General features: G+C 40.2%; 2 protein-coding genes across 3 annotated transcripts in view; both read right to left on the bottom strand.

Annotated features, from left to right (window-relative positions):
• The window catches only part of MAP3K3 (mitogen-activated protein kinase kinase kinase 3), a 44,450-nt gene that overhangs the window by 16,325 nt on the left and 3,075 nt on the right, over positions 1–25,050 (bottom strand). The window contains exons 2-12 of one of the 2 annotated variants that reach the window (XM_049800873.1): positions 20,952–21,073; positions 20,494–20,583; positions 17,385–17,425; positions 13,651–13,750; positions 12,200–12,313; positions 8,627–8,747; positions 4,699–4,832; positions 3,933–4,006; positions 2,275–2,342; positions 1,947–2,039; positions 918–1,109 (exon numbers count right to left, since the gene is read on the bottom strand). In XM_049800873.1, the coding sequence (XP_049656830.1) occupies positions 918–1,109; positions 1,947–2,039; positions 2,275–2,342; positions 3,933–4,006; positions 4,699–4,832; positions 8,627–8,747; positions 12,200–12,313; positions 13,651–13,750; positions 17,385–17,425; positions 20,494–20,583; positions 20,952–21,073 (1,149 nt within the window). The remainder of the gene's footprint in view (positions 1–917; positions 1,110–1,946; positions 2,040–2,274; positions 2,343–3,932; positions 4,007–4,698; positions 4,833–8,626; positions 8,748–12,199; positions 12,314–13,650; positions 13,751–17,384; positions 17,426–20,493; positions 20,584–20,951; positions 21,074–25,050) is intronic. The other variant, XM_049800874.1, reaches the window with a different exon arrangement.
• The window catches only part of DCAF7 (DDB1 and CUL4 associated factor 7), a 31,071-nt gene continuing 27,062 nt past the window's right edge, over positions 21,042–25,050 (bottom strand). Inside the window, exon 11 of the transcript XR_007506066.1 lies at positions 21,042–21,073. The gene's annotated coding sequence lies outside the window, so the exon portion shown is untranslated. The remainder of the gene's footprint in view (positions 21,074–25,050) is intronic.

The raw sequence follows: 25,050 nt of genomic DNA, 5'->3' as shown, positions 1-25,050 counted from the left end.
TTCTCATTGTTCTACTGCACTGGCGAGCACATTGCACAAGTAGCAGTCTCCTGACCCAGAGATTTAACACCTGAGCCCAGTTTTCCAGAGTGCACTTAATGCCAAAGCGTATTACTCAAAGACCAGCGCTTTAGCTCTAACTTTGAAAACGACACTACCAGACTCATGGAGTGCAGCGCATCCAATTACGTTGTATCTAACGAGAAACTCTAAAAACAAAGACAGGAACCAGCCATCTGGACAGTGTGAAAATACAGAAGAGTTGAGAGATTAGCTTTGCCATGTCTAATTTAATCAGATTTACTGCCAGTCAGTGTTTTAGTGTGTTGCTTACTCTGCTGCATTAATGCCTTCATTTTGATCCTTAGGTTACTGTATGGGACATCTGAAGTTCATCAGTAATGATTTAAGTTCCATTTCTTTTTTTTATAATATAAAGTTGCCCAAAAATCAACTCAGGGATGCTATTAATACAGAAGTAAATCTTTCTTCTAAGGAGCAAGTGAAATATATATATAGCCCTTAACTAGTGAAATAACTGTAATCCACAAGCCTGACTACAAACATGAATGTATCAAGAAAATAAACAAGCTTGTCTGACTGTTTTAAGAACCCTGTAGATCATCTAGATCCAATCAGCTTAAAGGTTTTTTTACTTCTTAGCTGAATTTCCAATGCTTTCTAAAGGAAAGGCCAGCTCCCAGTGCAAGCCTACATATTCTTAAAAGAAAAAGAGGACCTCTCTTTTAGGTGAGACAGACTGGTCTCAAAACACAGCCATGTAATTATGTGGTTTTGAATGGCTTGTTAAAATCAAGCTATGGTAATATATTTGGTCTGGAGTTCATCTCTAAAAGCCTTTCTTGCCCATAACCCCAGGAGGCTTTTCCCCAGTAATCATCAGGGTGACTGCTCACATTTGGTGGGAATGTTCCTCTCCTGCACACCAAGGGCATTTTCACTGTCAGCACTCCGCAGGCGCCCCCGGGGGTCCAGGTACTGCAATGCCAGGCCCAGGTTTTCTCCGTTTGTGCTTAAGGAACGACTTGAAGGGACCAAGGTGAAAAGATTCCCTTGGTGACGCCGTATCCGGGGAAATGTCCTCCGGCCTGGAGAAAAAAGTAAAATTTTAAATAACATGCTTACAAGTGGAAGGTAATGGCTGGAGGCTGAGCAATGAAGAGAAGGGAGAGAAAAAAAATGTGTTCTGGTCTGTTCCCATGGAGTAGACTACTGCCAAGCAGACAAGATGCAAAAATATAACAGCTCACGGCTGATGCTGCTTGAGTTCAGCGCAGCTTTGGATCATTCCCAAAGTAGAAGGGAGAGAACACTTTGCAATGCCCTCAGTGCAGTAGTGCAAGATCTAAGCTTGCCTTCCAAAGCAAAAATCTGGTTTGTAGGCTACCACACAAGCTCTGAGGCTTGTTAACAACTACACAGACAGAATGACTTTCTAGATAACGTGCCTGGACTTGCAAATAAAAAACATAAACCAAAATTATGACAACTTGTACCTCTTATGAAACATTGAGAAATTAATTTGCATAAAGCCACCTGATGAGCAGAGATGTGATTCTTTAAGTCACTGGTATATTTAGAAGACCCAGAAGCAAGTTTGCATTGTGAATTAGCAAAGCGTAATGAAACCCTGAGGTAGCAACCCGCTATATATGACCAAGGCTAATAACTATGTCCACTGCTCAACCCTAGCAGTCACTGATCAGCCTGGATGTCCCCCAAAAGGACAAAGTAAACAAAGTTAAACAGCTGTCGTGGGATGCTATGAAAATGTGGCATCATGCATGGTAGATTAACTCCGGCACTAACTGCAAGGATCAGGGCAATTCCAGACTCTTCAACTAGGAGTTACGCTCACCCATGGAGTTTGCCATTGCCTCACCTGCTTTTTCAAGCCTGGAATTGAAGGTCTGAAAACAACTCACCATCGTTGTAGTCTTTGTGTTGCATGGAGACATTGTAGCGCCGAGGGTAAGTCCCACCTTTCCCCGCTTTGTCATAGATCTGATTCTCACGGTCTGGAAGGAGATGCAAAGAGAGAACTGAGGCTCTTTCAAAAAGTATACATTCTAATGACAGAATTTTCCTGTAAAAACAGTGGGTTTTAGGAAGAGGTAATAAATAACTTCATAACTTTTCAATCAATGTATCCCCAGTTCTTCTATTTATACAATCCCAGCAAACATGGAGAGTAGCCAGCAAACACCAGAAAATGTCTGGATCAAATAATCTTTATACTGGACACTGACATACCTGAGAACTCCTGTCTATTATCAGGAAAGCTTTGCGCCCTTGACATCCGTGACTTCCGAAAAGAAGGACTATTAAAGAAAGAAGGGAAGAGTAAGTTTTGCTATCTACTGGAGTGAAACCTACAAGGACTTTAAATACAAGCTAATGTATTTATACATCAGTAATGGTGATTCTCAAATCCATGTTCCTGCAATAATTTCATGCTACATCTACAAAGCTGAAGTCAGGCTAAGTCCCAGCTAACCAACTATTTCCCAATGTGGGCAGCCATCCTTTCTGTTCAGCATGTGGCACTTATTCAGAGGTTCCCCAGCCTCTGGTTTGAGACAGTGTGCTTCCTTCAGCCATGTGAAGTGGAAGGTTAAAATCAAGGCTAAGAGGAAGAGCAGAACTGGGTACCACTTGCAGCACGTTGCTCACAGGGCAGTAGAGAATGGGGACCCCTGTCCCAAGTAGTTTACCATGAGCGGTAAGAGTTCCTCTCATGAAAGCTTCTGTGCACTTTCCTCTTTACCAGCAGCAGATGAGCATAAACATGAACATTGCTTTTAACACTGATCCCTTGCATTTCTCCCCAGTAAGCAGGGCTCCTCCGGCAAGCCTAAGTATGGCCCCTTGTTTGGCAGAAGGCCTTTAACATCTCTCTTAAGAGATTACACAAACTCAATCTGTGCCAAAGCCATGTTATTTGCCTTTTTTTTTTTTTTTTTGTTAACCAGTGTAAATGGAGCGAGCCTGATACAGCTTTCAGGCTCCCAAATGAGATTCCTTTCCTACTACACAAAGAACAACAGCTTCCCCAGATGATGCCCACTCCTACAAGGAATAACTGGGAAGGCTTCCCCACCCCATCCTCCACTTAGGACAGGGAAAGGGGAGAGGACAGGTAACAAATTAGCAATCCTCACCCCCAAAGGAATGCATGCATTCACACAGGTTAATGGTAAGTGCGTCCTTGTGACTCCCTTGTGAAAGCCAGAGGAAGTGACTGGCTACAAAACCAAGCCTCAAGTGCTTGACATAAAAGCATAGAGGAATCAGCTTGCTGGAATCTTAAAAACATGCTGAAGCACAATATTACAGGTGCTGGGAAGCCATAGTTGCTATTCAAGTTAATAGGACCTACGAGTGCCCACCAACACCTCAAGCAACACAAACAGCAAAGAAAGGGAAGAAAAATATCTAGAGCATCAGACTATGACAAAATCTTCACCAAAGGAAAAGCCCCTCTATTTACCTTTGGAATTAATATTATAACTTGCAGGACATGGGAAACTAGTGTAATGATATATTTCTGTAAGCTTAGAATAGTTTTGGTTTTTTTTAAAATGAACAAGTAGAGCCTTGTCTAAAAGAGATTTAAATACCCTGCAGCCAGATGTTCTTAGAGTCTACGCTCCACACAGATGGCACGCTTTAGAACTTTGTATTTATAACATACAGCTACTGAAGCACCAGTTTGTTGGTGTACGGTTTTGCCAGAAAATAAAACAGCCTTAAGACATAGTTAATTCTCTCGAAGAAATATATTGGGATATAGGTAGGAAATAAGTTCCTCTTTCTCTCCAAGAAAATTTATGACATGGAAAACTTTTGCATAAGTACAACTGGCATTTCAATTTGAGCACATAAGTTCCTACCAGCTTGTACATTTATACCTGTCTGCTGACCTGTCCAAGGACTGACAGCTTCCTGACACCGAGTTTTCAGCACTGCTTAAAGGGTCCAGCATCTGCAATGCAGAAGAAATCACATGGCAACATCAGTTCAGTCTAATGCCTGAAAGAGGCTGTGCAAGAGGATCAGAGTCCAATACTGCTTGCCTGGAGGACATCCAGGTGAAGAGGGGAGTCTAAAGCTATTTAGAATGTACATTTTTCCTTTATCTCCCACAGAAACTGTTGAGAACATATCAAATCTGAGATGTTGCTTTAGGTGTCAAAGGACTCTGCTGTGAAAAATGAAAGTTTAAGTCACCCTTGTGCTGCATTTTGATCCCAGCTGACTTCAGGAACAGTGTCTCTGTTGGTGCTACTGCATCGCTCCTCCACCTGCAAGTCGCCCTTTGGCCTTACTTCCTACTTTTTTGAATGGAGAGATCAGTTTCAAATGCAAGAGGGTCACACGAACCTGGTAATAGGAAACCTAAGCACACATGTGTAACGTGCACCAAAATCACTAATTTGTAGGTGGAGAGAGAATGCCCAATATGCATGGTAACTGCTTCTGGCAGTCCAACAAAGGCTTTGAACTTACACAGCTATGAACAAGTTTGAAGCATAGTTTAAATGAACAAAGCAGTACTAGTAGGTGCCACTGCAACTACAGCTAGTGAATATTCTGGAGTGAAAAAGAAAGCCCAGAGAGCAGCAGAGTTCCTTAACAGGTGGACTTACTTTTTTTTCACCTACTGCTTGTACTTACACACTGTTCATTGGTTTCTGGGATGAATTCGCCTTCGCTATTTATGCTGGTGTAGGAACCCTGCCGAGCAATGCGCTGTTGCCTCTCTGGAACATACCCAGGAGGTGGTGAACTTCGGCCTGTGTTCTGGGAACCTGGGCCAGAAAGAAGGACATTTTTTATATTTATGCTTACTGAAATGAGACTGCACATACATGTACACAAAATCCAAATATTCACCTCTAATGCTAGACCTCTATGATCACAGCAACTCTGGAGTCAACCTTGCAGTCTGGACAGGAATGGAACCAGGAGGTGCCATGTCAAAAAGTAAATCATTCAATGAAGACCTGTACTGTCATTTTAGACACTACAGGATTATTGGTGAAGCTCCTAACAAAGCAGTTACCCATTTCTAACCTCTTCTGCTCAATCTTCTAAGTGTAATTTCAGTACCTCAAGGAAGGCAGACGACTCCAGGAATCCCTGGTTTTTATACATGAACTTCACTTCACTGCTAATCTCCACTAAACAAAACACTTGTCAGGACAACTGATCTTCTGTCTTGATTGTAAGTTTGCCTCAACTAGTATCATCCACCTTGCATGAATCCCTGCTAGTCATCGTTAGCTGAGCTAATTATACCAACACTGAGCAATTTCAGTATCACATGGGAGTACTGTTACCTTTGTAAATAACCCCAAAATTTCCATTTTACTATGTAAAAAATGAAACTGTGACTAGTTTGGGTGAAAACACATGGAGGTGAATTCTGCAATTTCTAATTAGATGAGATAGATAGATGGACAGAGAGTACGTTTAGGGGCCAAAGGATGAGAAAAACATTTTACTCATCTGTTAATGGTACTACCTAAAGAATTTCTGTCGTGCTACCTACTGAGAGAAACTTCACCCCTAGGATTTCTGTTTTTTCCTTGCAGATCTCAAAGAAGATGATACTTCAGAAACAGGAAGATACAAAATCCCTTTTTGCAGTGACCTATCCACCTGCAGCTCCCACCAAGTCACACTGTGAGCTCCAAGAAATGCTGTGGTCCGGCCAATCTACTCAAGGTCACCCATGAATTCAGAGACAACGTTTTAAGATCAGCTCTCAAGCTGTGCTCTTTACGATGCTGTCTTTAATTAACTGTGTGTACTCAGGTGCTATGAAAGATGGGTAAAGATCAGCAAATACTCTCCCAAGGAAAATATTTTCTACAGAAGTTATTCTAATAAAGAGCGAAGGCAAACATCAGCAGAAGCTAACTGAAAACCGGTGCGCGCACCTTTCAGAGGACTGCAGAAGGAAAAAAAAAACCCCAATGCTGGCATAGCTTAAAAGTGCATGGGGGGGGTTAACTACATGCAAAAAAATTAATCTATTGCTTAGAGCTACCACCTGATTTTCCAAGTAGCTCTGCAGGGCTCACGTGACATTACAAGCCAACTGGCGCGGAGATAAACAAGCGAGCGTGCTTTGGGGCTGTACTGAGTCACGGGAGCACACTTTCACTCTTTCCGATACAATGCCATGGCTAGCCAAAGGGAGCCCAAGTCCTGCTGGCATCGACCCAGCCGCTATTGTGGAAAGGCCACCATCACTGGGCAGGAAAAGGAAGTCGGCACTAAATCAATGTATATCAAAGGAAGTGAGTGGAAAAAACACAAGTGCTGCCAGAATGCTTAGCAACTTTTTTTTTTTTTTTTTTTTTAAATAAAAGTTATCTTTACTTCCAAACCTCTGAACTGGTGACAGCAGGCCTGAGGCCTGTCCACTTTAGAAGACAGGAACTACACGGATACATCTCCTGCGTGCAAACAACTTTTGGTGAACACTGCTTTCGACTTTCATTGCACGACACAGTACGAATAGGAAAGTCTCTGTGCCTGAAATGCTAGAAAACAGGGGTACATTCCTTTTCCAAATCAAAGATAGGAAAAGAGAAAGAAGAAATTGATTCAAGATTGAGTTATTGCCAAATTACTATCAGACCTCTGACAGAACTGGAACTCTTCTGGACCTCTTAATAATGTAACAGTCTGGTACTTTGACACGTTCAGAAAATAAAACCAATGCTTTCTTGATTGATGAATGACAGGCTAATCAGAAAGCATCCATAAGCTGGGATAAGAGGAAAGAGTCTGTACAACTGGGATACAGAAGGGCCCCCTTATTACTATACAGTTTACCCATGACAGACACTCGGTACAGTCTGTTAGCTTTGGCATCATTATTTGGATACCTTAGAATGCCAATAAAGGAGAAAGATATATATTTTTTAAATAAAATATTTTTGGCATTGAATTTGTCTGTGAAAAAAGAAACGTTGTATTCAGACATACATGGATACTGCTGCCTTCTGCACAGGACCAAGGAATGTTGCTCTTTTTATGCACATTAACTTCAAACTAGAAAGGATGGGAAAACTCTTTTTGTCCCAGTTTCAGTCACGTACTTCACAAGCTTTCAGCACTTCTTTGTTTGTTTGCTACTTCATAAAAGCAAACTGTACAAAAGGGGATCAGCAGACTCTAGACAGGATACAAGCAGGTTTGCTAGACAAGTCTAGTATTAAGAACTACTGGTGTAGATCTCAAGTCCTTCTCTACTGAGCTTACTCTCCCAATTACCTTTGGTCAGAACAGCGTGGATCTGACTCTGGTTTAGAACCCCCCCAACATGGAGACCGTCTGTTCTAGTTTAATGGGATTTATTATTTGACACTAAGATTGCCTTGGAAATACTGATCTAAAATTCTGTAATGATTATGGCTCAAGTTTACACAGTTAGTGAAACTGAAGCACTCCTCTTCCACAGAGGGAGCTGGTTTAGAACTTGGAAACAAAACAACTCTGACATTCCCAGCTCCTAGTACTGCCCTTGTGATTTGCAGCACCTGTCATCTGAAGCATTAGGTCTGACAAGCCCTAAAATAGCTTTTGTAACAAACACAGCCATCCCCTGCTTCTGTTCCAGCAAAATTTAGCTCTTCTCACTTCTAAAGCAAAAGTCATTTACACAGACCACCATCTAAGGCTCTAGCCTTCATTCTGCAGATCCCTATTATTGCTCACCTTCTTCCTGCTCTTCCACTGCTCACTGAGTTTCACACCAAGGAGCCAGATTCTAAACCACAGACTTTTTTTGGTTTTGGGCCCATAAGTCTTTGAAGCAGTTTCAGATGTTTTAGGGTTTTTTTATATAAAAAAGTTAACAGCTTCGAGCATCCTTCGACCACAGATTTAAATAGTACTGCATAGTTATACAGGGGGTTGTAACACAGAAATTGGGATGACTCACACAAATCTACCAGAGAAAGAAGTCAAAAATTACAGGAATCTTACATGGACTTTTCCACTAAATATGAGTTCACTAAGCTAACAAACACAAAGGAAACAAGACAAAAGGTACATATCACTCTGACTTTTCTCATTATCTTTTGTGCAGCTGTGCCAGTCATCTATGGTATTAGCCTTGTGCTCTACTCATCTGGTAATTAAGAGAGTGAAAGGTTAGGGAGCTCAGTATGTAGGGCACTGGTTGGATATGCAGTGGCAATTCCTGTGCTACTAGTAAAATGCTTGGTTACCAGAATGAGGACAGATTCCAAAGCCCAACAAAAAAAAAATATCAAATCTAGGTTTCATGAACTGAAATTGCCAATCTAAATAAAAAGCTTAATGGACTCACATAAACTTTCCAAATTTCTAACCTCAATGAATCTGGCTTTAGGACATCCCCTTTAGCAGCTCCTCAGCTGTTCAACAACTTAGTAGTTGAAACATTCTATTGTAAACATATTAAGAGCTTTTGAAAATGAACTGCCTTGTCCTAGAATAACCTTTCAATTTCTTATGGCTTTCACAAACACTATACCATAAACACTAGGGCCCAAAAGATACATTTCACAAAACAAAGACAAGCAGAAGTGGCAAAAATACTCACTGACAGACAGATGCCTACTTCTGGGTTCTGGCTGCTGATAGGGTGTGCTCACATCCCCCACAGATTGGGAAGTTTTAATCCTGACTTGTTTGGGCAGTCCAGAATGGGGTGAAGAACTGGTCTGTTGGGTAAAATAAAATAACAAAAAATAAAAAAAGAAAAAAAATGAGACTGAGGAGCTCAAGCAGTCTGGCCACAGTTTAAAAAATATCATTATGTTTAGTAGCAAGAAAGTAGCTGAGAAACAGTTCTAGAGCCTGAAATCTTATTAACTTCACAGAACACAAACAATAAAGGCTGCAAAAGAGCAAGCTTTACAATTATGGTGTAAAACAGGAGTCGAACAACTAGACCATGCTACCCTCCAGCCTCAAATCAAATACAGGAGTTGCAAGTCTCAATGTTTGTCTTCTATTAGCAGCTACCTATGAAACCAACAAGAAGGGGCTTCTATCAGTCACTGAGACCAGAACATGGAAGAATCTACATTTTCTATCAGCCACCTTGGCCAGCAAAGATAAATTATGAATCTTGCACTCTTTCAGAAGCAGTTAAGAGAGCAACCTGACTCCGCACAATCTTCAAAAAGCAAACTGGCAATTCAGACTAAGTGAAAATAAACCTAGAGTTTAAGAGCACAAAGAGTTTGGAGATGCCAAGATGAATGCTGTGTTGCTTTTATTCATCCTTCCCTGAACTTACATAGACACAATCTAATTAAAGATCATTTTTCCACAGTGCCTTCATCTCATTCAAAGCAGGAAGAGGAATGAAAGGAGACACATCAAAGGACTTCTCCCCAGTTTGTTGAGAAAGATAGAAGGGGTAACTCCAGCATGCTTCACAGGAAGAAGAACTGCAGGGTAGTTTTGCAGTTTAGGGCAGTAGGATGCTTCCAGGGGAACTGTTGCCCTCCTTGTGCAGCAGTTATGCACAGCTCTGCCATGAGAAACTGCAAGGCCACTTCAGACTCCAGAGAGTGCTCACTTGGAAATATTTAGACTGCAGCTCCAGGCAGCTGAAACTTCTGTGCTCTCTCCATGAACGATACAGGAAACATGGGCTCTTAACAGGGGACTGAACAGCCCACCAGCTATCTGAGGATGGTGCACTAAGGTCTGAACGTTTGAAATACTGTGAATTGCCAACCTCCCCCAAGCAAATGAGATCCTATGCCTGTCAAACCAAGTTCTCAATACTAGTGGACACTTTCAATTTTAATCTTCTTGTCCCAAAGTACCTAGTTTTACATGAGGATGTAATATTCCCCTCCTCTTGTGTGTTACAGAATTTAACTAATGTTAACTTATTTTATTGAGATGAACAGAACCAAAGATACCCCAAGGAAATTAATTCTGACTTCTGAAAACTATTTGAATACGACTGGCAAACAAGGTGTGAGGTCACACAATCCAAAAAGTATTGTATCCAATAGTTGCTCATTTAATAAGCACTTACCCTTGCACAGAGTAAGGAGGGAGCCTGATTTATATTACATAAACTGTGCCATGAAGAGATTCATGGCAGTTCAATAAAGGGTGCAATAGTCACACCATTTATGTGGATAGCCTGGCTTTGGTACTCCAGGTGTTCAACTTAACCAGTTCTTCCCATTAGTTTCTAAACAGAAAGAAAGGACTGACGAGAGAAGTGAGCTGCTTGATAAAAGAAAGCACAAATGAGCCACAAAGAGGCACAAGAAAATTAATATAAACACTATTCACAAACACAGGCTCTCAGTACTAGTCACACAGCTACTGCCGTAAAGTTAATTTGTTCTATATACATATTTGTGCCAAAGCCATGGCATTACCTTTCCATCCCCAGAAAAAGAAAAGAGCACAACCAAAACAAAATCTGCATCCTGTACTTCAGGAAAAATAATGCTTCCCGCTCCCTCAGTGGGATGAGATCATGCAGCCAAGAAACCTCCTTCAGACTTGTGGGCTTTGGCTTTATCACGTGTAGAGCTCTCCTGTCAGGCAACTCAGAGCTGAAGAGGAAGTCGGAGGAGAGGGGGGAAACAGTGGCACTTACTGAAGACTTCGCTGTTTGTTTCTGCTTTGAGCAAAAGAGGAAAAAACAGCTAATAAAAGGACACCAGCACAGTACTGGCTACTGGCTGGTGTAGGGATGAGATTCACTAAGTGTTTATTGTAGGTGGCTTATGTAAAGTTTAGATAGCATCATTTAACATCTGGTTTGCAGTCCGAAGACACTGAAATTAATAGAGGGCTGTAAAATAGGATTGTTTTACTGTGTTATACCAAAAGTTGAGGCCACCTTTTACAGACTGTTTCCTGACAACACAGAACAAAGTCAGACCAAAGTCTAGGTCAGACCAAAGGCCTTCTTGCCAAGTATTGTCTTCAGAGCCAGTAACAAATGCTTAGGGAAAGGGCATAGGACAAGGAACAGCATCATCCCCTCCTATACCTTTCCAGCTTTTGGCATCCAGTCACATGGGAAAGGGCTGTTAACACTCCTGAAGGTCTTTGTATTTCTATTAACATGGATTATCAAATTAAAAAATAGCGAGAAGTATATTTATGTTCTCCTGACAGTTCCAAGAATTACACGTGTGATTATTTCAAGAGTTTGAGCTCACAGCGTGCAGAACTTGAATAGCGATGAACATTCAAGATTGACAAGCTACTACCAACAGAGCTTTCAAGACAGAGCAGCTTTTTCTGTCACTCTTCAAGAGAATTTGGTAATTTGCAAATAAAATATCTAAGCTATCAAGGTCTTTGGCTTGAAAAGCTGTATGACCTTAATTCTGAAAAAAAGACATCGGTTGAGTGGCAAAGTTCTCCAGTCACAGATCAGGAATAAGGGAAACTTCTGACTCTTTTTGCCCTCTTCAGCTTGCAGTTCAATTCACTGTCCAAAACGGGCAGCTCTCGGAGCTTGACTTAAAGACTTGCTTCTCATGTTATGATCTTTCCTGCTGAAAAGTGCAAACTACATTGATGCTCACTGCTACAGCCACCTGTGGTATAGGAAAGTGAACCAGGACACAATCAAATTCACCTTAGGTGTGAACACACCATTATTAGCTAAAAGCAACTTAGTTTCTACAGGGTAAGGCTGGATTCAATGCATTAGGCTACAGAACTGAAAAATCACTGGGAGCTGTCCTCAGGCTTCTCACCCAGGAAAAATGTGCTAATGGCTTGTCTTCAAGGACAACCTGTGCTTTTTTAAAGGCAAGATAATTACATGCACTTTCAACACTGTGCTATTAATCAAAGGTAAAAAAAGTTCTCTGCAAACCAAACTCATTAAGTGTTTTCTGAATACAGTCATTGGGTACTTGATATAAAATGGCCTTCATATTACAGCTTAAAAAGCTGCAATATTTTAGTCCCTGAGCAGCTGCTGAAGCCAGAAAAAAAAAAAAAAAAAAAAAAAAAGAAAGAGAGTGAGATACCTATAGCTAAGCCAATGCAAAGTGTCTGTGCAGAGTGATTTTACTAATCCCTGTTACTCTCAGATAAGGCTACCATCATGTTTCAGAGACTTAAGGGTAAAAACCTTCATTTTGCTGCAGTCACAGAAGTTGTTACCTACATGGTTTCTGTCCTGAGACAGCAATAATATTCTAAGGCTTTTCACATTAGAGCTTCGGTCTAAGAGATCTACTGCTTTATCCAGGTCATCTTGATTTTTCAAAGGAATAGATAGCTGCAAAATAAAGAACAGGAAAAAAAATAATCATTAGAAAAGACAGAAAAAATAAGTGTACTTCCACAATAGGTATTTAAACAAACATTAAAAAAAAAGAAAAAAAAGAATCAGAATACAAGTTAGGATTGCTCAATTATTCCACAAATCTTCATTACAGCAGTGTCTTACTGTCCTTTTTAACAAGGTTTTTCTCCCATGCCATCAGAGAAATGGCTGACCCTATGTAAATTTCTCTAAGGCCCCATCCACAAAAATACTAATTGCTACCTGAATTTGTTGTTTGCAAAGGACAAGTCAGAGACAGGTCCCTGACTCCCTGATGAGAACACTGTCTCAGAATGCTTATGAATCCAGACCTAACGATCAAGTGAAAATTGAGTTTCAGATAGAGACTAATATGAAGAAGATTAAGACTCTGAAAGAGGGAATCAAAGAAGAATTTAAAACTTGCTAGTAAGACCCCAGGAAATTATGCTCAGACACCCTCTATTCTACAGCCCACTCACATCTCAAAACATGAATGTTATTAACACTGAAGAACCCCTTTCATTTTTGTCTGACTTGTACTGGTGAATGGGGTTTTGCATCTCTCTCATTAGGGATGCAGTCCTGAACGGTGGGAGGGCAACACCGCAACAAAAAAACCCAAGGAAAAGCCATGGTGTCCAGAGTGAGAAAGCCAACAAAATACTTTAGATTATTAACGTGGACTACCCAGTTCCTCAGAGACAAATGCTATTCTCCATGTCACTTTCTTTTACCAAATACAGTGCCCACAGCCCCCCCCCAGCATCGCATACCAAAGAGCCTCCCCTGTTCTCTAACTCCCCTTGTTTGCTTAATCGCTGGGCAATAAGCAGAAAGTGTTGTGGCCAGCAGGAGGTAAATGTGTTACAAATGCCTGGATGGCTGCTGCTGGTCAGCAGTCAAACAACACAAACAACACTGACTCTGCTATCGGGCAGCTGAAGAAATTACACTAGGACTGCCTGCAGTCCTCAGACTCTGTGTGTGTGTGTGTGTATATATATATATATGTATATATTGGCCTGCGATAGTTGCTTTCAACAGTCAAAATACTTCAAATACCTTTTTTTTACTTCCCCAAGAGAGTCTCCCAAACAATACCAGTACAAGGAAGCAAGATGCTGATGTTTGTACGATACACACATCAGTGTGATGTTTTGTCAGTATCAGCATGTTTTCCTCTGGAGCAGAGTGATTCAGCTATGGTTCGTATTGGAGGGAAAAACTGAAAATTAAATTTAAGGGTACAGAATTCAGGATAGGAAAAAGCGTTGTCCAGAGAGAGGACTGATAACAACGCTCTGTACCTCGTTGTTCATGTAGTGGAGGTCCAGTGGTTGGCCAAAGGCTGTTTTCACTTTCTGTTGCACGTCTTCATAGCGCACGGGACGGACAAATGGGATAATTCTGGAATGAAAGAGTACCACTGATTGAATTCAGAGATATACTCGATAATGGAATCAAATGAGATGGCTGAACCATTAAAAACACATTTGAATGTTCTCCTTTCATTCTCAAGCAGGTAGTGAACCTTTCTAATCTGAATTGATATTAATTATTTTAGCAAGGAATTCTTGATCTCTGCCCCATTTCCAAATGGTTTGTCAAAATGCAATATTCAATGAATATTTCAAATAGAATGCCTTTGTCCCTGGAGAGAAAAGTATCCTTTACTGAATGAATGTCTTTCACATTACAGGATACAAGTCTCCTATGCACTTTGGCTTAAAGAATACTGCCTCAGGCACAAAATACAAACAAATACATCCAGTGAGAGTTGAATTAAAAGCTGCAGAAGGCCCAAGGAACAAAAAAGTATTTGGTTTAAGTACTCCAGTATCTGAAGTCAAAACTCACTCCCTAAAAATTTCCAAAACGCGTTCCAGTTGAAAGGTTTCAACAAACATTCCCACAGCAAAGTTAGCCCTGAACAACTGAGGGAACGCATCAGCAGGAGGACACAAAGGAATCTTAAAACCCCCTTTCCCAAAGGTGGTCTGTGTTAGCTCCACGTTAGCCCTCTGCATGCTCAACTCGAACATCTCCAAACATCTGAATCACAGACTCACTACACTGTCTCCGCAGTTATCCTTCAAATCCTCTGCAACGCAGCAGGGGCTTTTTCTCAAGAGTTGAAGTCAAATCTAACCGTAACTGTGCAACTGTTTGTCACTCGCGGCTTGCTTTATTTAAAAAATTTGCTTTTTTTTTTTTAATTACAGAGGCCAAATAGATCAAAACTTAAATAGTCTTCAGCTGCAATGGCAGTGGCAGACCTCACCTGCAATAATTCAGAATATTCACGGAAGGCAGATATCTAAGACAGATATTCATATAAGACAGGTCAGTCTCACACTCTCATGCTTCCTCCCTCACAAGTATTTTTCATATCTAATGCATCTCTGGGCACCTTCACTGACTGACACACAAAATATGCACAGATGTAAATTATTCTGATCACTTTACCTGAGCCCAGACCTTGTGACACACTAAACCCCCAGTTCTAGCACTCGGCCATCTCCTCGTCAGTTGAACGGGAGGAGTTTCAGGCTCACGTAGACAAATGGCCTCAAGAAATCCAAAATGGCAACAGGCACGGCCATCCTAGGAGAACCCTGCAGAATCCTGTGGCACATGCATGCTTTTCAGAAAATGACAGTATACTTTTGTTTGGTTTTATTACTGTTTAGCCTACCTTGGAATAGAAACTCTAATGTTTTAGGCAAAGTAGTCATATGAAGTTCCAGCAAAGCATCTAAAACTGTTTATTTTGCTAGAATGTTCTTCTGTAGGAAGTTGCCAAGTACTCAGAAAGTCGCTACCTTGATAGGTGTGGAAAAGGACTTTTTCACCCTCTTGAGAAAAATCAGGGAGTAAAGTATCTTGGGTCAAGAACTGGAGGATTCAAATGTGGACTATAGTTTACAACCCACTATTCTAGCAAACCAAGGACATCTACTGCTCAGAAACCCACTTTTCATCTCTCTGCTGCACAAGGCCCAGATGGTTGGTTGTTCCTGCCTTCGGGCTCCTGCAACCAGACTTCTCGCCATCTGCTTCCACGGGCCACGAGACCACACCGCGTCTCCAGTACCGGCAAGTTAAACAAACAGCTCTGGGACACAGCTGACAGCCACCATCCTTCTGCAAGCTATTAGACCACTTTGATAGCTGCTTACCCCGCCACAGCAATCTGAAATAACTCTGCTTTGGCATAGCTGCCACAAAAAGCACGATTATTAGCACCGCTTAACAATTTTGCCATCAGGCAGAAATTGGAAGACCTGAATGGACCACAGAAAATCAAGACCTATCTTGCTTACAGGGGTAACTCTCCGAGCTCAGTGAAACCCTGAATCACCTCTGGGGAAACTCACATGAGTTTGTGCTGAACCCGTGCTTTGGATAGAGGACTTAGTTTCCAAAATGTCCATCCAGGCTGCTTCACCAGCACTTGGTATCCTTTCACGATATGCAGCTTTTGTTTTAAATAGCTCTAGTGCTAGTTGGCTTCTTTAGCCCCTTCCCAGGAAGGGTTCATCTTGCTACCAGACCTACAACGTTCAGCTATTTAGAAATAATTGTCCTTGTTAAAAAGCAGCCCACAATAACATTTTCTACATATTACTAAGAAACCCATCCATGAAATTACAGTACTCTGGCACCATACAAACGTAATTTAGCTCTCAGTTGAGCTGAAGTCCCTTATAAAGGCTTCCATTCTACACTCAATGCATTAAAAAGCAGAGCTGTTCTCAGGTGCCACAAATTCTATTAGTTTAAAAACTGTGCACTCTTCTAACACAAAATCATGGACTGCAGGGCTTAAGGAGCCCATTCCTGCCTGACCACCTTAAATATTTGTGGTTAGATCTGGCAGCTCCTCTGAAACCAAGCACACACACACACATTCTCGGTGCAAGCTTGCTGTCTGTAACTGCATACCACTTTGGGAATGGGGAATTCAGGCAAGCGTAACTGCATAATTAGACTAACACACAATCAACCTTTTCATTTTAAGGTTACTTCAGAAAAAAAAAAAAAAGCTTTCTTCTCCCCTGAGCTCTGTGCCATCTTAAATGCACTCAGGCAGAAGACATGCAAGATGATAGGACTGTGGTGACAAGATTTTGCTTCTGAGTTACCTTGTCCTGACATGGTATCACAAGAAATTGTGACATGTTGCACAGTGGCTCTGTTGTAGTCCACATAATGCCTGCGACACAGTAGAGTGCTGAGAAGATCTGGCTGACAAAGGCAGCAGTAGATACCAGCTATGATTACTTTTAAATTTTCTCCTCAAAGCTCAAAAGTCAGTATTTTTAGCGACAGAATTCACCACGTAGTACTTTGGTGAATGAAACAGCTCAATATTTGAGGAAGACTTTACAAATTATCCTCTGCCATCTGCTTTATCAGCAAAGAACGCCTGCTTGATGGCAGGTAAGGGGCTTTGAAACCTACTTTGAAATGTCTAGGCAATTTTATCCATTAGAAACAATACTATAAACACTGAAAATGCTAATTCAGTTAATTCTGTTTTTTGTAAAAGAAAGCGTCTCAAACTAAGTATCAAAGGAAATTACAAGGAAACTTTTAGACCAATGAAAAAAATAATCTTCCCTTGCTGTATCTGTTGCTCAGTCACAGCAGGACAGTGATAGTGATAGGTCATCAGGAAGTGAGAAACTAGAAAAGAATGACACTAATTTGATCAGTTTCATTTGGTTTCAGTTAAATGAAACAAATAGGGAACATATCTGAAATAAGACTATCAGGCTGAATTTGTTTCAGGCTGGCGGCTTTTTAATATTACTGCAATTCACTTACAAATAGATACTACGAAAATAAAGCAAAGTGTTATAAGCCACACTGATTTTTAAAAATAACCAAGTTGTGTATGACCTGTTTGCTGTTGCCTTTACTGTGTGTTTTTCATTCAGGAACAAGGAAAGTGAAGCCAACACAATATTTAAACTAATTTACTAATGACTAAGTTATTCTACTAAGCAAAGAATCAAAGTAGTGAAGACAGACTTACCGTCTTTCGCCGTTATGTTCAAATTTTATCCTTACATCATTCTGCAGAAGAAAGAACAAAAGGTTAGTTCACAATGCAAATCCAGCATATATAAAAAGCACACAAATGGATCATATAATGATTTTAAGGCCCAAACACAAAGCAGGTCAATTTGTGATTGCAGCAGGCATCAACTCCTCAAAAGGCTAACCAGAACACAAGTCTGATATCTTTCTCCTTCAGCAACTTCTCCATTCCTCATGGTGCTGTGTTCACATCAGCCACTTGTTGTCCACAGGCTGCTTCAGCTTCCATGGAGAAAGTTAAGGAAAGGGGTAAAAACTAAGTTGTATTTTTTATTAAGTGTCACTTAAACAGAGGACACTGAAATATAGCTTAAGGAAAATTAATCCATCTTTAACACTGTATGGCAGAAATCTGAAACTGAGTCCAACTGCATATTTGCCTGAACTGAAGCTAATTTTCTTTGTGCATTCTCAAAGCAAGCATGTTTTCTTCTATGGCAAAAAAGAGAGAGATACATGGAATATGCTACATTCTTTATTCTTAAGACACAGACTAAATCTCCACTTTTGCAAAAATGCAGCCCCTGAAACTCAAACTATGAAATTACAAAGCAGTTAACTATGTGTCATCTTTTGAAGTGCAAAGGGATCATCCATATCTAGCAGATGGTTGAAAGCACTGACCACGCAACCTGCGCATTTCACTGTAAACTCAGAAGATGTTATGTGGCATGGAAGAGTCAACATGCTGAACTTTCAACTCTGGAGATCAAAGTTCAAATCCCAATTTAGGTCACAAAGATAAAAATAAAAAGGAAAAATCTGCTCTGATAAGACTCCATAATTTCTGCTGCACAATTTATGTGATTGGAATAGATTAAGCCATCTGTGAAAGCCTTAGACAATAGGCAATCATACATCTAGGAACTTCAAAAAAATGTGGCCAGGAAATGCTCTTTAGCTAGAGGAAGTATCTGGCAGGCCTAGTGGTCAAGAATGCAGTTCAAAGGGACCCATGCAATCACTGCCAGTACATAGTATTCCTGCAGCAATACTGCAGGTACAGAATTGATCATGACATATAAGCTTCCCAATCAGAGCAATGATCATCTGCAGGTCAGTAATTCACACGTAACTTTACCAAAGGCATTTTCTCAGATGCGGGAAGAGAAAGAACTTGCTCTAGGAAAAAAAACCAAATGAAGCAAATTCTAGAGAGCTCATTTTAATTGAACAGCAAAGGAAAAATGCAACAAACAGCACAGGAATAATAAACTTTAAAAGATGTCCACCAGCCAACTACTGATCAAAGAGTTGTTTCTTAGACATAATGGATGGAGAAATGATTCTTTTACATTAGGATTTTCAGGGAAGGAAGGCTCTGGATTTTTTTTTATGCTATACTATTATAAATAGCCCTAAATAGTCTAAGGGAAACAAATAGGACTGTCTGGATGAACTTAATTTTTCACATTAAATTTCTGACCTCAAGATGTGTTTTAGGTCATGAAACAGCTAAGTGACAAAGCTCTTGTTAGTTAAAATTAGAAAATGCAAAGATCTTCAGGGCTCTGTGGAAACCCTTCTTAAACTTGCTGGTACCTAAGCAAACTACAGTATCTTCCTCAACTCCATTGCATGCATTCAAACCTATAATTTGTAACAAAGGGAAGGCGGGGGGGGGGGGGGCGGAATTTGGCTCCTCCTGATGACTTTTCCAAAAGGATCAAACACTGGCCACTTGTGTCTATTTTTCAAAGATGCAAAAAAACGTATTCAAAGTGATCTTGGTGTTTAGATTTCAGAAAGAACCTAAAGGAGTTAAACATCTAGTGGTTTTTGTTTCCTTTGAAAGCAGCAAACCTATCACCTATATAAACCACTTTTTAAAGCAACTTGCATAAACTGTCCTAAGAGATGAGTAAGAAATCAAATCCAAGTTTAGTACTTTAGCGTTCCAGTTCTGTGATGCAGTATCATAAATAATGATTACAGATTTTGGTTTAAGACATCCCTGAATTTACGTTTCAAAGTGATCTGGAAAGGATTTCGTACTACTCCATCTACGGATTTGTCAGCACATTCGAGGAAATCCCAGATCCCAGCTGAACAAGTAGATTATGAGCAGACAAAGCATAAGGAAGAGACAGGCATGAACTTTAAAGCCTGCTGCAAAAAGCTTAAGCCTGTAATAGGAATATAACCAGAAAGAGTTATTTTACTGATATAGGCAACTTGTCCTGTTAATGTTAGTTTAACTGCTAGCAACTTGATTTAATTTTTTAAGACAGTAATGGACAAACAATTCTTCACTGAAATTGTTGCTTTTGCATTGAAGTATTTCATTAAAATGACATGCAGCATATACTGACAGAGCAATATTATTCTGTCCTTTCTCTCTACTAGGAAGTCAATGCAGTAGTTTTCTCTATGAAAAAGAGTCTCTAGCAATACTGAATGAACCTGACACTTTATTACCTTGGGAAAAGTATTTCTGTTGGAAAAATGGACTTCACATCCCCATACCCAAATGAAGGTTAGTTTCATTCCCATCTTCATGTGACGTAGGACTGGGTAACTCCAGACAATACTCCCCGCTAAGGACGTTGCCTCTATTCAGACACCTGCAAATAGCTGTTTCCTTTTTCACTGAAGCAAGGTTTATTACAGTTTCACTAAAACCAGTCCTTTCAGACAATCCCCTTCACTGTTCTTGGATCGACTTCAATTTGACTACCTTTTATCAGGATCTTCACTCTGTATTCATATGCAGTCTGAATCATGTGAAGGTGAGACCAGCATTAGTTCATTATCTGACAGACTGCTTTATGCAGCTTTAAACTGAAGTGGCCTCCTTTTGCATCAGAAATGGAAATACTTGTTTCCTTTTCATCATTATGCTTCTTAGTTCCCTGCTTTAAGTACTTTTTCCACTACAATGAAAAGTGCATCATACCGCTACACCATGACAAAGTCAGTATAGAAAAGCTTTCCTGGCCTCCAACACCTGCTTAAATGAATTCTATAAAGGTCACCGCACACAACTTTAAAACATGCTCCTAATTTATAATTGCTAATATTGAATAGGAAGCCAGGTTTCTTACCGGAATTTTTTTTTCTTCCACTGCAGAGGCACACTGGTTTGTTATTGCAGGGCTGCCCAAGAGGGGTGGACTGCTGGCATTGTGTTTTTTCTTTAAAAATAATAAAGTCATTTAAAAAAAAAAAGGCAACACAACTGTGAAACCAGAAAACCACTTGGTAAACTTTTTAGCTAATCTACACACCAAACCCCATCAAAAACACATGTGGGAGGAAGGTAGAATACTAAAATGTTGCAAATTATCAAAACTGCATCCTCCCTAGTCCATAAAGGTAAGTAAATAAAAAAGCTACCATGTTGGCAACACAGCCCAAGCAAGAACAGGGAGCTAATCCATCTGTGATGCTTCAGCAGTCAGAAGCACAAGACAGAACAGAGAGGCAGCAGACCCACGTCAACCTACTCTGCCTCTTCCGCCTCCAGGTAACAATTTCAAGTACTCACTAAATGGCCTATTACCTGTTTGTTGGAGTGAGCAGTGTCTTTATTCTTCATGGTATCATATCCAGTCAGTCTGTGGCGTCGGCTCATCTGGAGTGCTACCAGGTCCTTCATGATGGATTTCAAGGCCTCTTGTTCATCTGCGATGCACAAGAATTTTAGTAGTAAGTTTCCTGGGTGAATTTCAACTGTAACACTTCTGTGTTACACTTGTTTTTTTGCTGGCTCATAGGAAGACAATTCTTTTTAGGATCTTTGCAAATACACTGTAATTTCTTTTAGTCATAAAAAGCCCAAACTCGACCTACTATGAAGTAGTAAATAGACAGGTAAATTTTAAGTCATTGTCCAATGTCACAGAATGATTTGGCCACAGTAAGGTTCAGAATAAATAGCCCCAGCCCCTGGTTCTGTTCAAATTGCTTCACAACAAACAGCACAACTTGGGACAGATTTGCTAGATCATCATAGGTCATTTAGAAAGGCCAAACTGATGTGTTTCTGCCAAGGAAAACCCAGTAAGAATCTGTTCTTTCCAATTTTATATCCTGTTAACTTAGAATTCTTGCTTGCTAGCGGAACAAACCACAGCCAGTAGAAAGAAAAATGAAAATCTGGACAAAGAGTCATCTTAGAATATCTCTGAATTCAAAGGCACTGATTTCCCCAACACATTCCTCTCTTTCCCCAAAACAAGCTGATGGAACAAAGTTCAAACCATTTTATGAGGCTTCAAGATCTACTGAACAGATTCAAATCGCACAGCATTAAGAACACTGTCTGCTGGCAGAGTATAATGCAGCAGGTTCAATTCAAGGCTTCTTGCAAATGCCCGAAAAGAAAAAGCACACATTGAAATACTTCTTGTACCTACTACTGACTGAAAATTACTTTCTGAAGCTAAGATTCTTGATGTAATCAATTTAAAGTGTTCTTCCATTGCTTGTTAGCTTTGCGGAAAGAAGCAATATTTAGCAGAATTTTGTACGAAGCCTAGAGAAAAATAAAGACAAAAAAGGACAGAAATGCATAGTAGCTGGGCTGTGATGGACACTACCATAAAATAAGGTGTCTAAAAGCTACTGAAAAGAATCCTTTGCTTTTGCAAGCGTAACAATTCTAAATTCCTCGATACTGCAAATGGTAGAAGATGATGACACATGAGGTTTGGTTCAAAATGGGACTGTGCTTTGCTCCTAGGCGCTGTGCCACCAAGGTAACAAAGCAGCATCAGATGCTGTCACTCAGAGGATCTGCTATTGCCACACTCACACCTACTGTATTGCTGGGCTGCTGCCTCACATATCCAGACTCCAGAGTTTTTAGGGATAAAGCGTTGTTTCCTTGGCAAATAATATGTCCAGTTAAATCCTTCCTGATATTGAGGCATAAATTAGGCATGAAATTTGAACCAGAGATTAGATCAGCTGTGAACATGCCCAGAAGAGGAATCTGCTGAATGAGTCTGGTTTGATTTGACCACCAGTTTGGATGCAAATTTTTTTTTCTTTTTTTGACAGCTGGAACTTTTGGAAGCAATGTGAACCAGTAAATCCATAGATAAGGTTATCTCATCCCTACTTGTATGACAGTGTCAGGTGTGCAGTGCTTGATATGCTAGAGTCCTTCTGTCTTCCCAAAGTCCTTAAACATATCAGTTTGACATGCTTAAATCAAAACGAGCATTTTTGAGGCTGATCTGTGAATAACTAAAACTTGATTTTAAAAATCCAGCATAGCTACACATTTGTTTCTGACTTATGAGACTGATTTGGATAGGTAATGGCTTACCATTTGGAAGCGTTGTCCTGGGAACAATTGCTGTACATTAAATTACGGACCGTCTTGCATCTGTATTTCTCTGTAAAGGGGATTCATTGGGACTATTTGTTTCTTCAATTTCATGTTATGCATTTGTTCATGAGTGTCTCTCAATGAAGCTTATGTTTTATGCAGAAGACTGGGTTCATAATTAATCAATGTCTGAGTAACAACCTAGATTTTCGCAATGCTTAAAAGATGACAGCTGTAGGACACATACAGCTTCTAAAGCATGCAGGGTGTGAACACTATCAAAATTTACAAGCAAAAAGGGGGAAAAATATACCTGTTTTTAAGGGGGCAACATCTAAAAAAGTCCCCATCAGGACAACAGTCACACTAATGGTACAACTGATAGTTTCTGCCCAGAAGGTCTGTTTCAGCTTTCTGAGTACTAAACACTAGAGCAGCGGTACTTCCAGTATGGTCTTCACTATATACTAACAGAAACATCAAGCCTAGGCCAAGCGACAGGGGGGAATGGAAAGAAATGTCCCGATGCATTTGCAGAAGGTGTTAATTAGAGTAAAACTCTTCAAAAAGGAAAGCAGAACAAAGAAAATGAAGTTACTTAAAAAAAACCACCAAAATCAAAACCCACCAAATCTCTGCTGTCCAAGACAAGCCAAATGAGACAATAACTACATTGTGGTAGTGGAGAAGGGAGAGTACTCCTTGAAATTCCAACTGCATGCAAAAGAAGCAAGGGGTATAAGTAACACAACCAAAGCAAGAGGTTGCTTTTTTGAAAAGCACATCAGCCAAAGGAAATAATTGCTAGGATCCATCTCAGCACTAAGTAACCCCTTGTGGGAAGAAAATTTGAAAAAACAGTTGTGAATGAAGTTAAAGTTCCAGGTAGCTAACTAAGTGCACAACTTCCCCCACCACCAAATTGTTTCCAACTTTACGTTTGAACGTTTAACCTTTTACCTTACTGGAGTGTCTCCAATTTACTCTTATTCTTTCATCTTGTTTGATACTAAGCACAGCCTTTGAGTCACCTGGCAGACAAAGACTATAACTTTGCACAACAAAATATTAGAAATTATGGACTGGCATACCCCTGGAGCGCCTACCACCCAAAACATGCTGTGAAGAGCTGGGATACAAGTTTTCCACTACAGTGCAGTTTGGGTTTGGCCAGATACCAGGAGGATGAAGAAGAGCTTGTCTTGGCAGAGTTCCTTTGGGCAAGAAGCAAAACAGCTATGAAAGCAGTTTATAACTAAGCACTCATGACAAGAAATCAAGTCAATCAAAGAATATGTTTACAAATAAGAACTCCCATCTAAACAGTATGACACATCCCTTGAAAAGAAGGATCAACAATTACAATGCAACCATCAGCTACAGGTGTTTGATCCCAAAGCCCAGGCTGTGTATAAAGTCAGCTGGTTTACAGCATCTCATTTGTATGAGGAAGTGGGCAAAGAGGACAGGCATCTAACCAATTACGTATCTCTTAATAAAGATTGTAGCTCAGCTACATAGTGAATTTGTTTATTAGTTAAGGCAACTTGTCAATTTACAATATGCTAAGACATGAAACTCTTAAGAGCAGCATGTGGCAAGCATCTAAACCCCAGCTAGTGCACTGCAAGGCCTGTATCTCACTCACTGTAAACTCAGTTTCCTCTGTAGTCAAGTGCTAATGCTGAAACCTTACTTGCATCCATGCAAAAAGGAACACTTAATGTACTATCAAAGACTGATGGAACAACTTCAGGTGAATTTGAATCTGGCGTGATTATACATGTTTTAACAGCCTTACACTGAGCTATTGGCTCCCTAGTTCCAAAACATACATTCTGTAATTCATCCCTATGTTGGTGAGGTAGGAAACGATGGAGTATTTATCTTTTTAAAACAAAATAAATGTCACACATCGATCCGAGTTTGCATAGGGAAAAAATGTTTCCAGTTAGGATAGCATTGTGATGGATTTAACGTTGAGAAGCATGAATACTTCTTTATTTCCATCAAAATAGAGGATTTCCATAGATTGACTTTAAAGAAGCACGTGCAGCAGCATCACATTAATCACACAATGCAAAAGTTATTACAAATGAAAACTAAGCAATTTTTGAAGCGCACTGAGAGACCCTGTTTTGCTAGGTCTCCAGTAGGTCTGGGAAACACAGTTCTGCTTTGTGCGGGAAAGATGTTGTCCAGGAAATGCTTTTCATGTTTTAAAAACTACACTCAAGGATTTTTATAACATCGATAAAAGGGAACTGCTACTCACAGAGAAAGCTATTCCTCTGCATAAAGCATTTACTTCAACTAATATGTG

This window comes from Accipiter gentilis, chromosome 5, assembly GCF_929443795.1.
Source record: "Accipiter gentilis chromosome 5, bAccGen1.1, whole genome shotgun sequence".
Classification (NCBI taxonomy): Eukaryota; Metazoa; Chordata; class Aves; order Accipitriformes; family Accipitridae; genus Astur; species Astur gentilis.
Note: the sequence above shows the minus strand (reverse complement) of the source record. Positions and strands in the feature narration are given on the sequence as shown.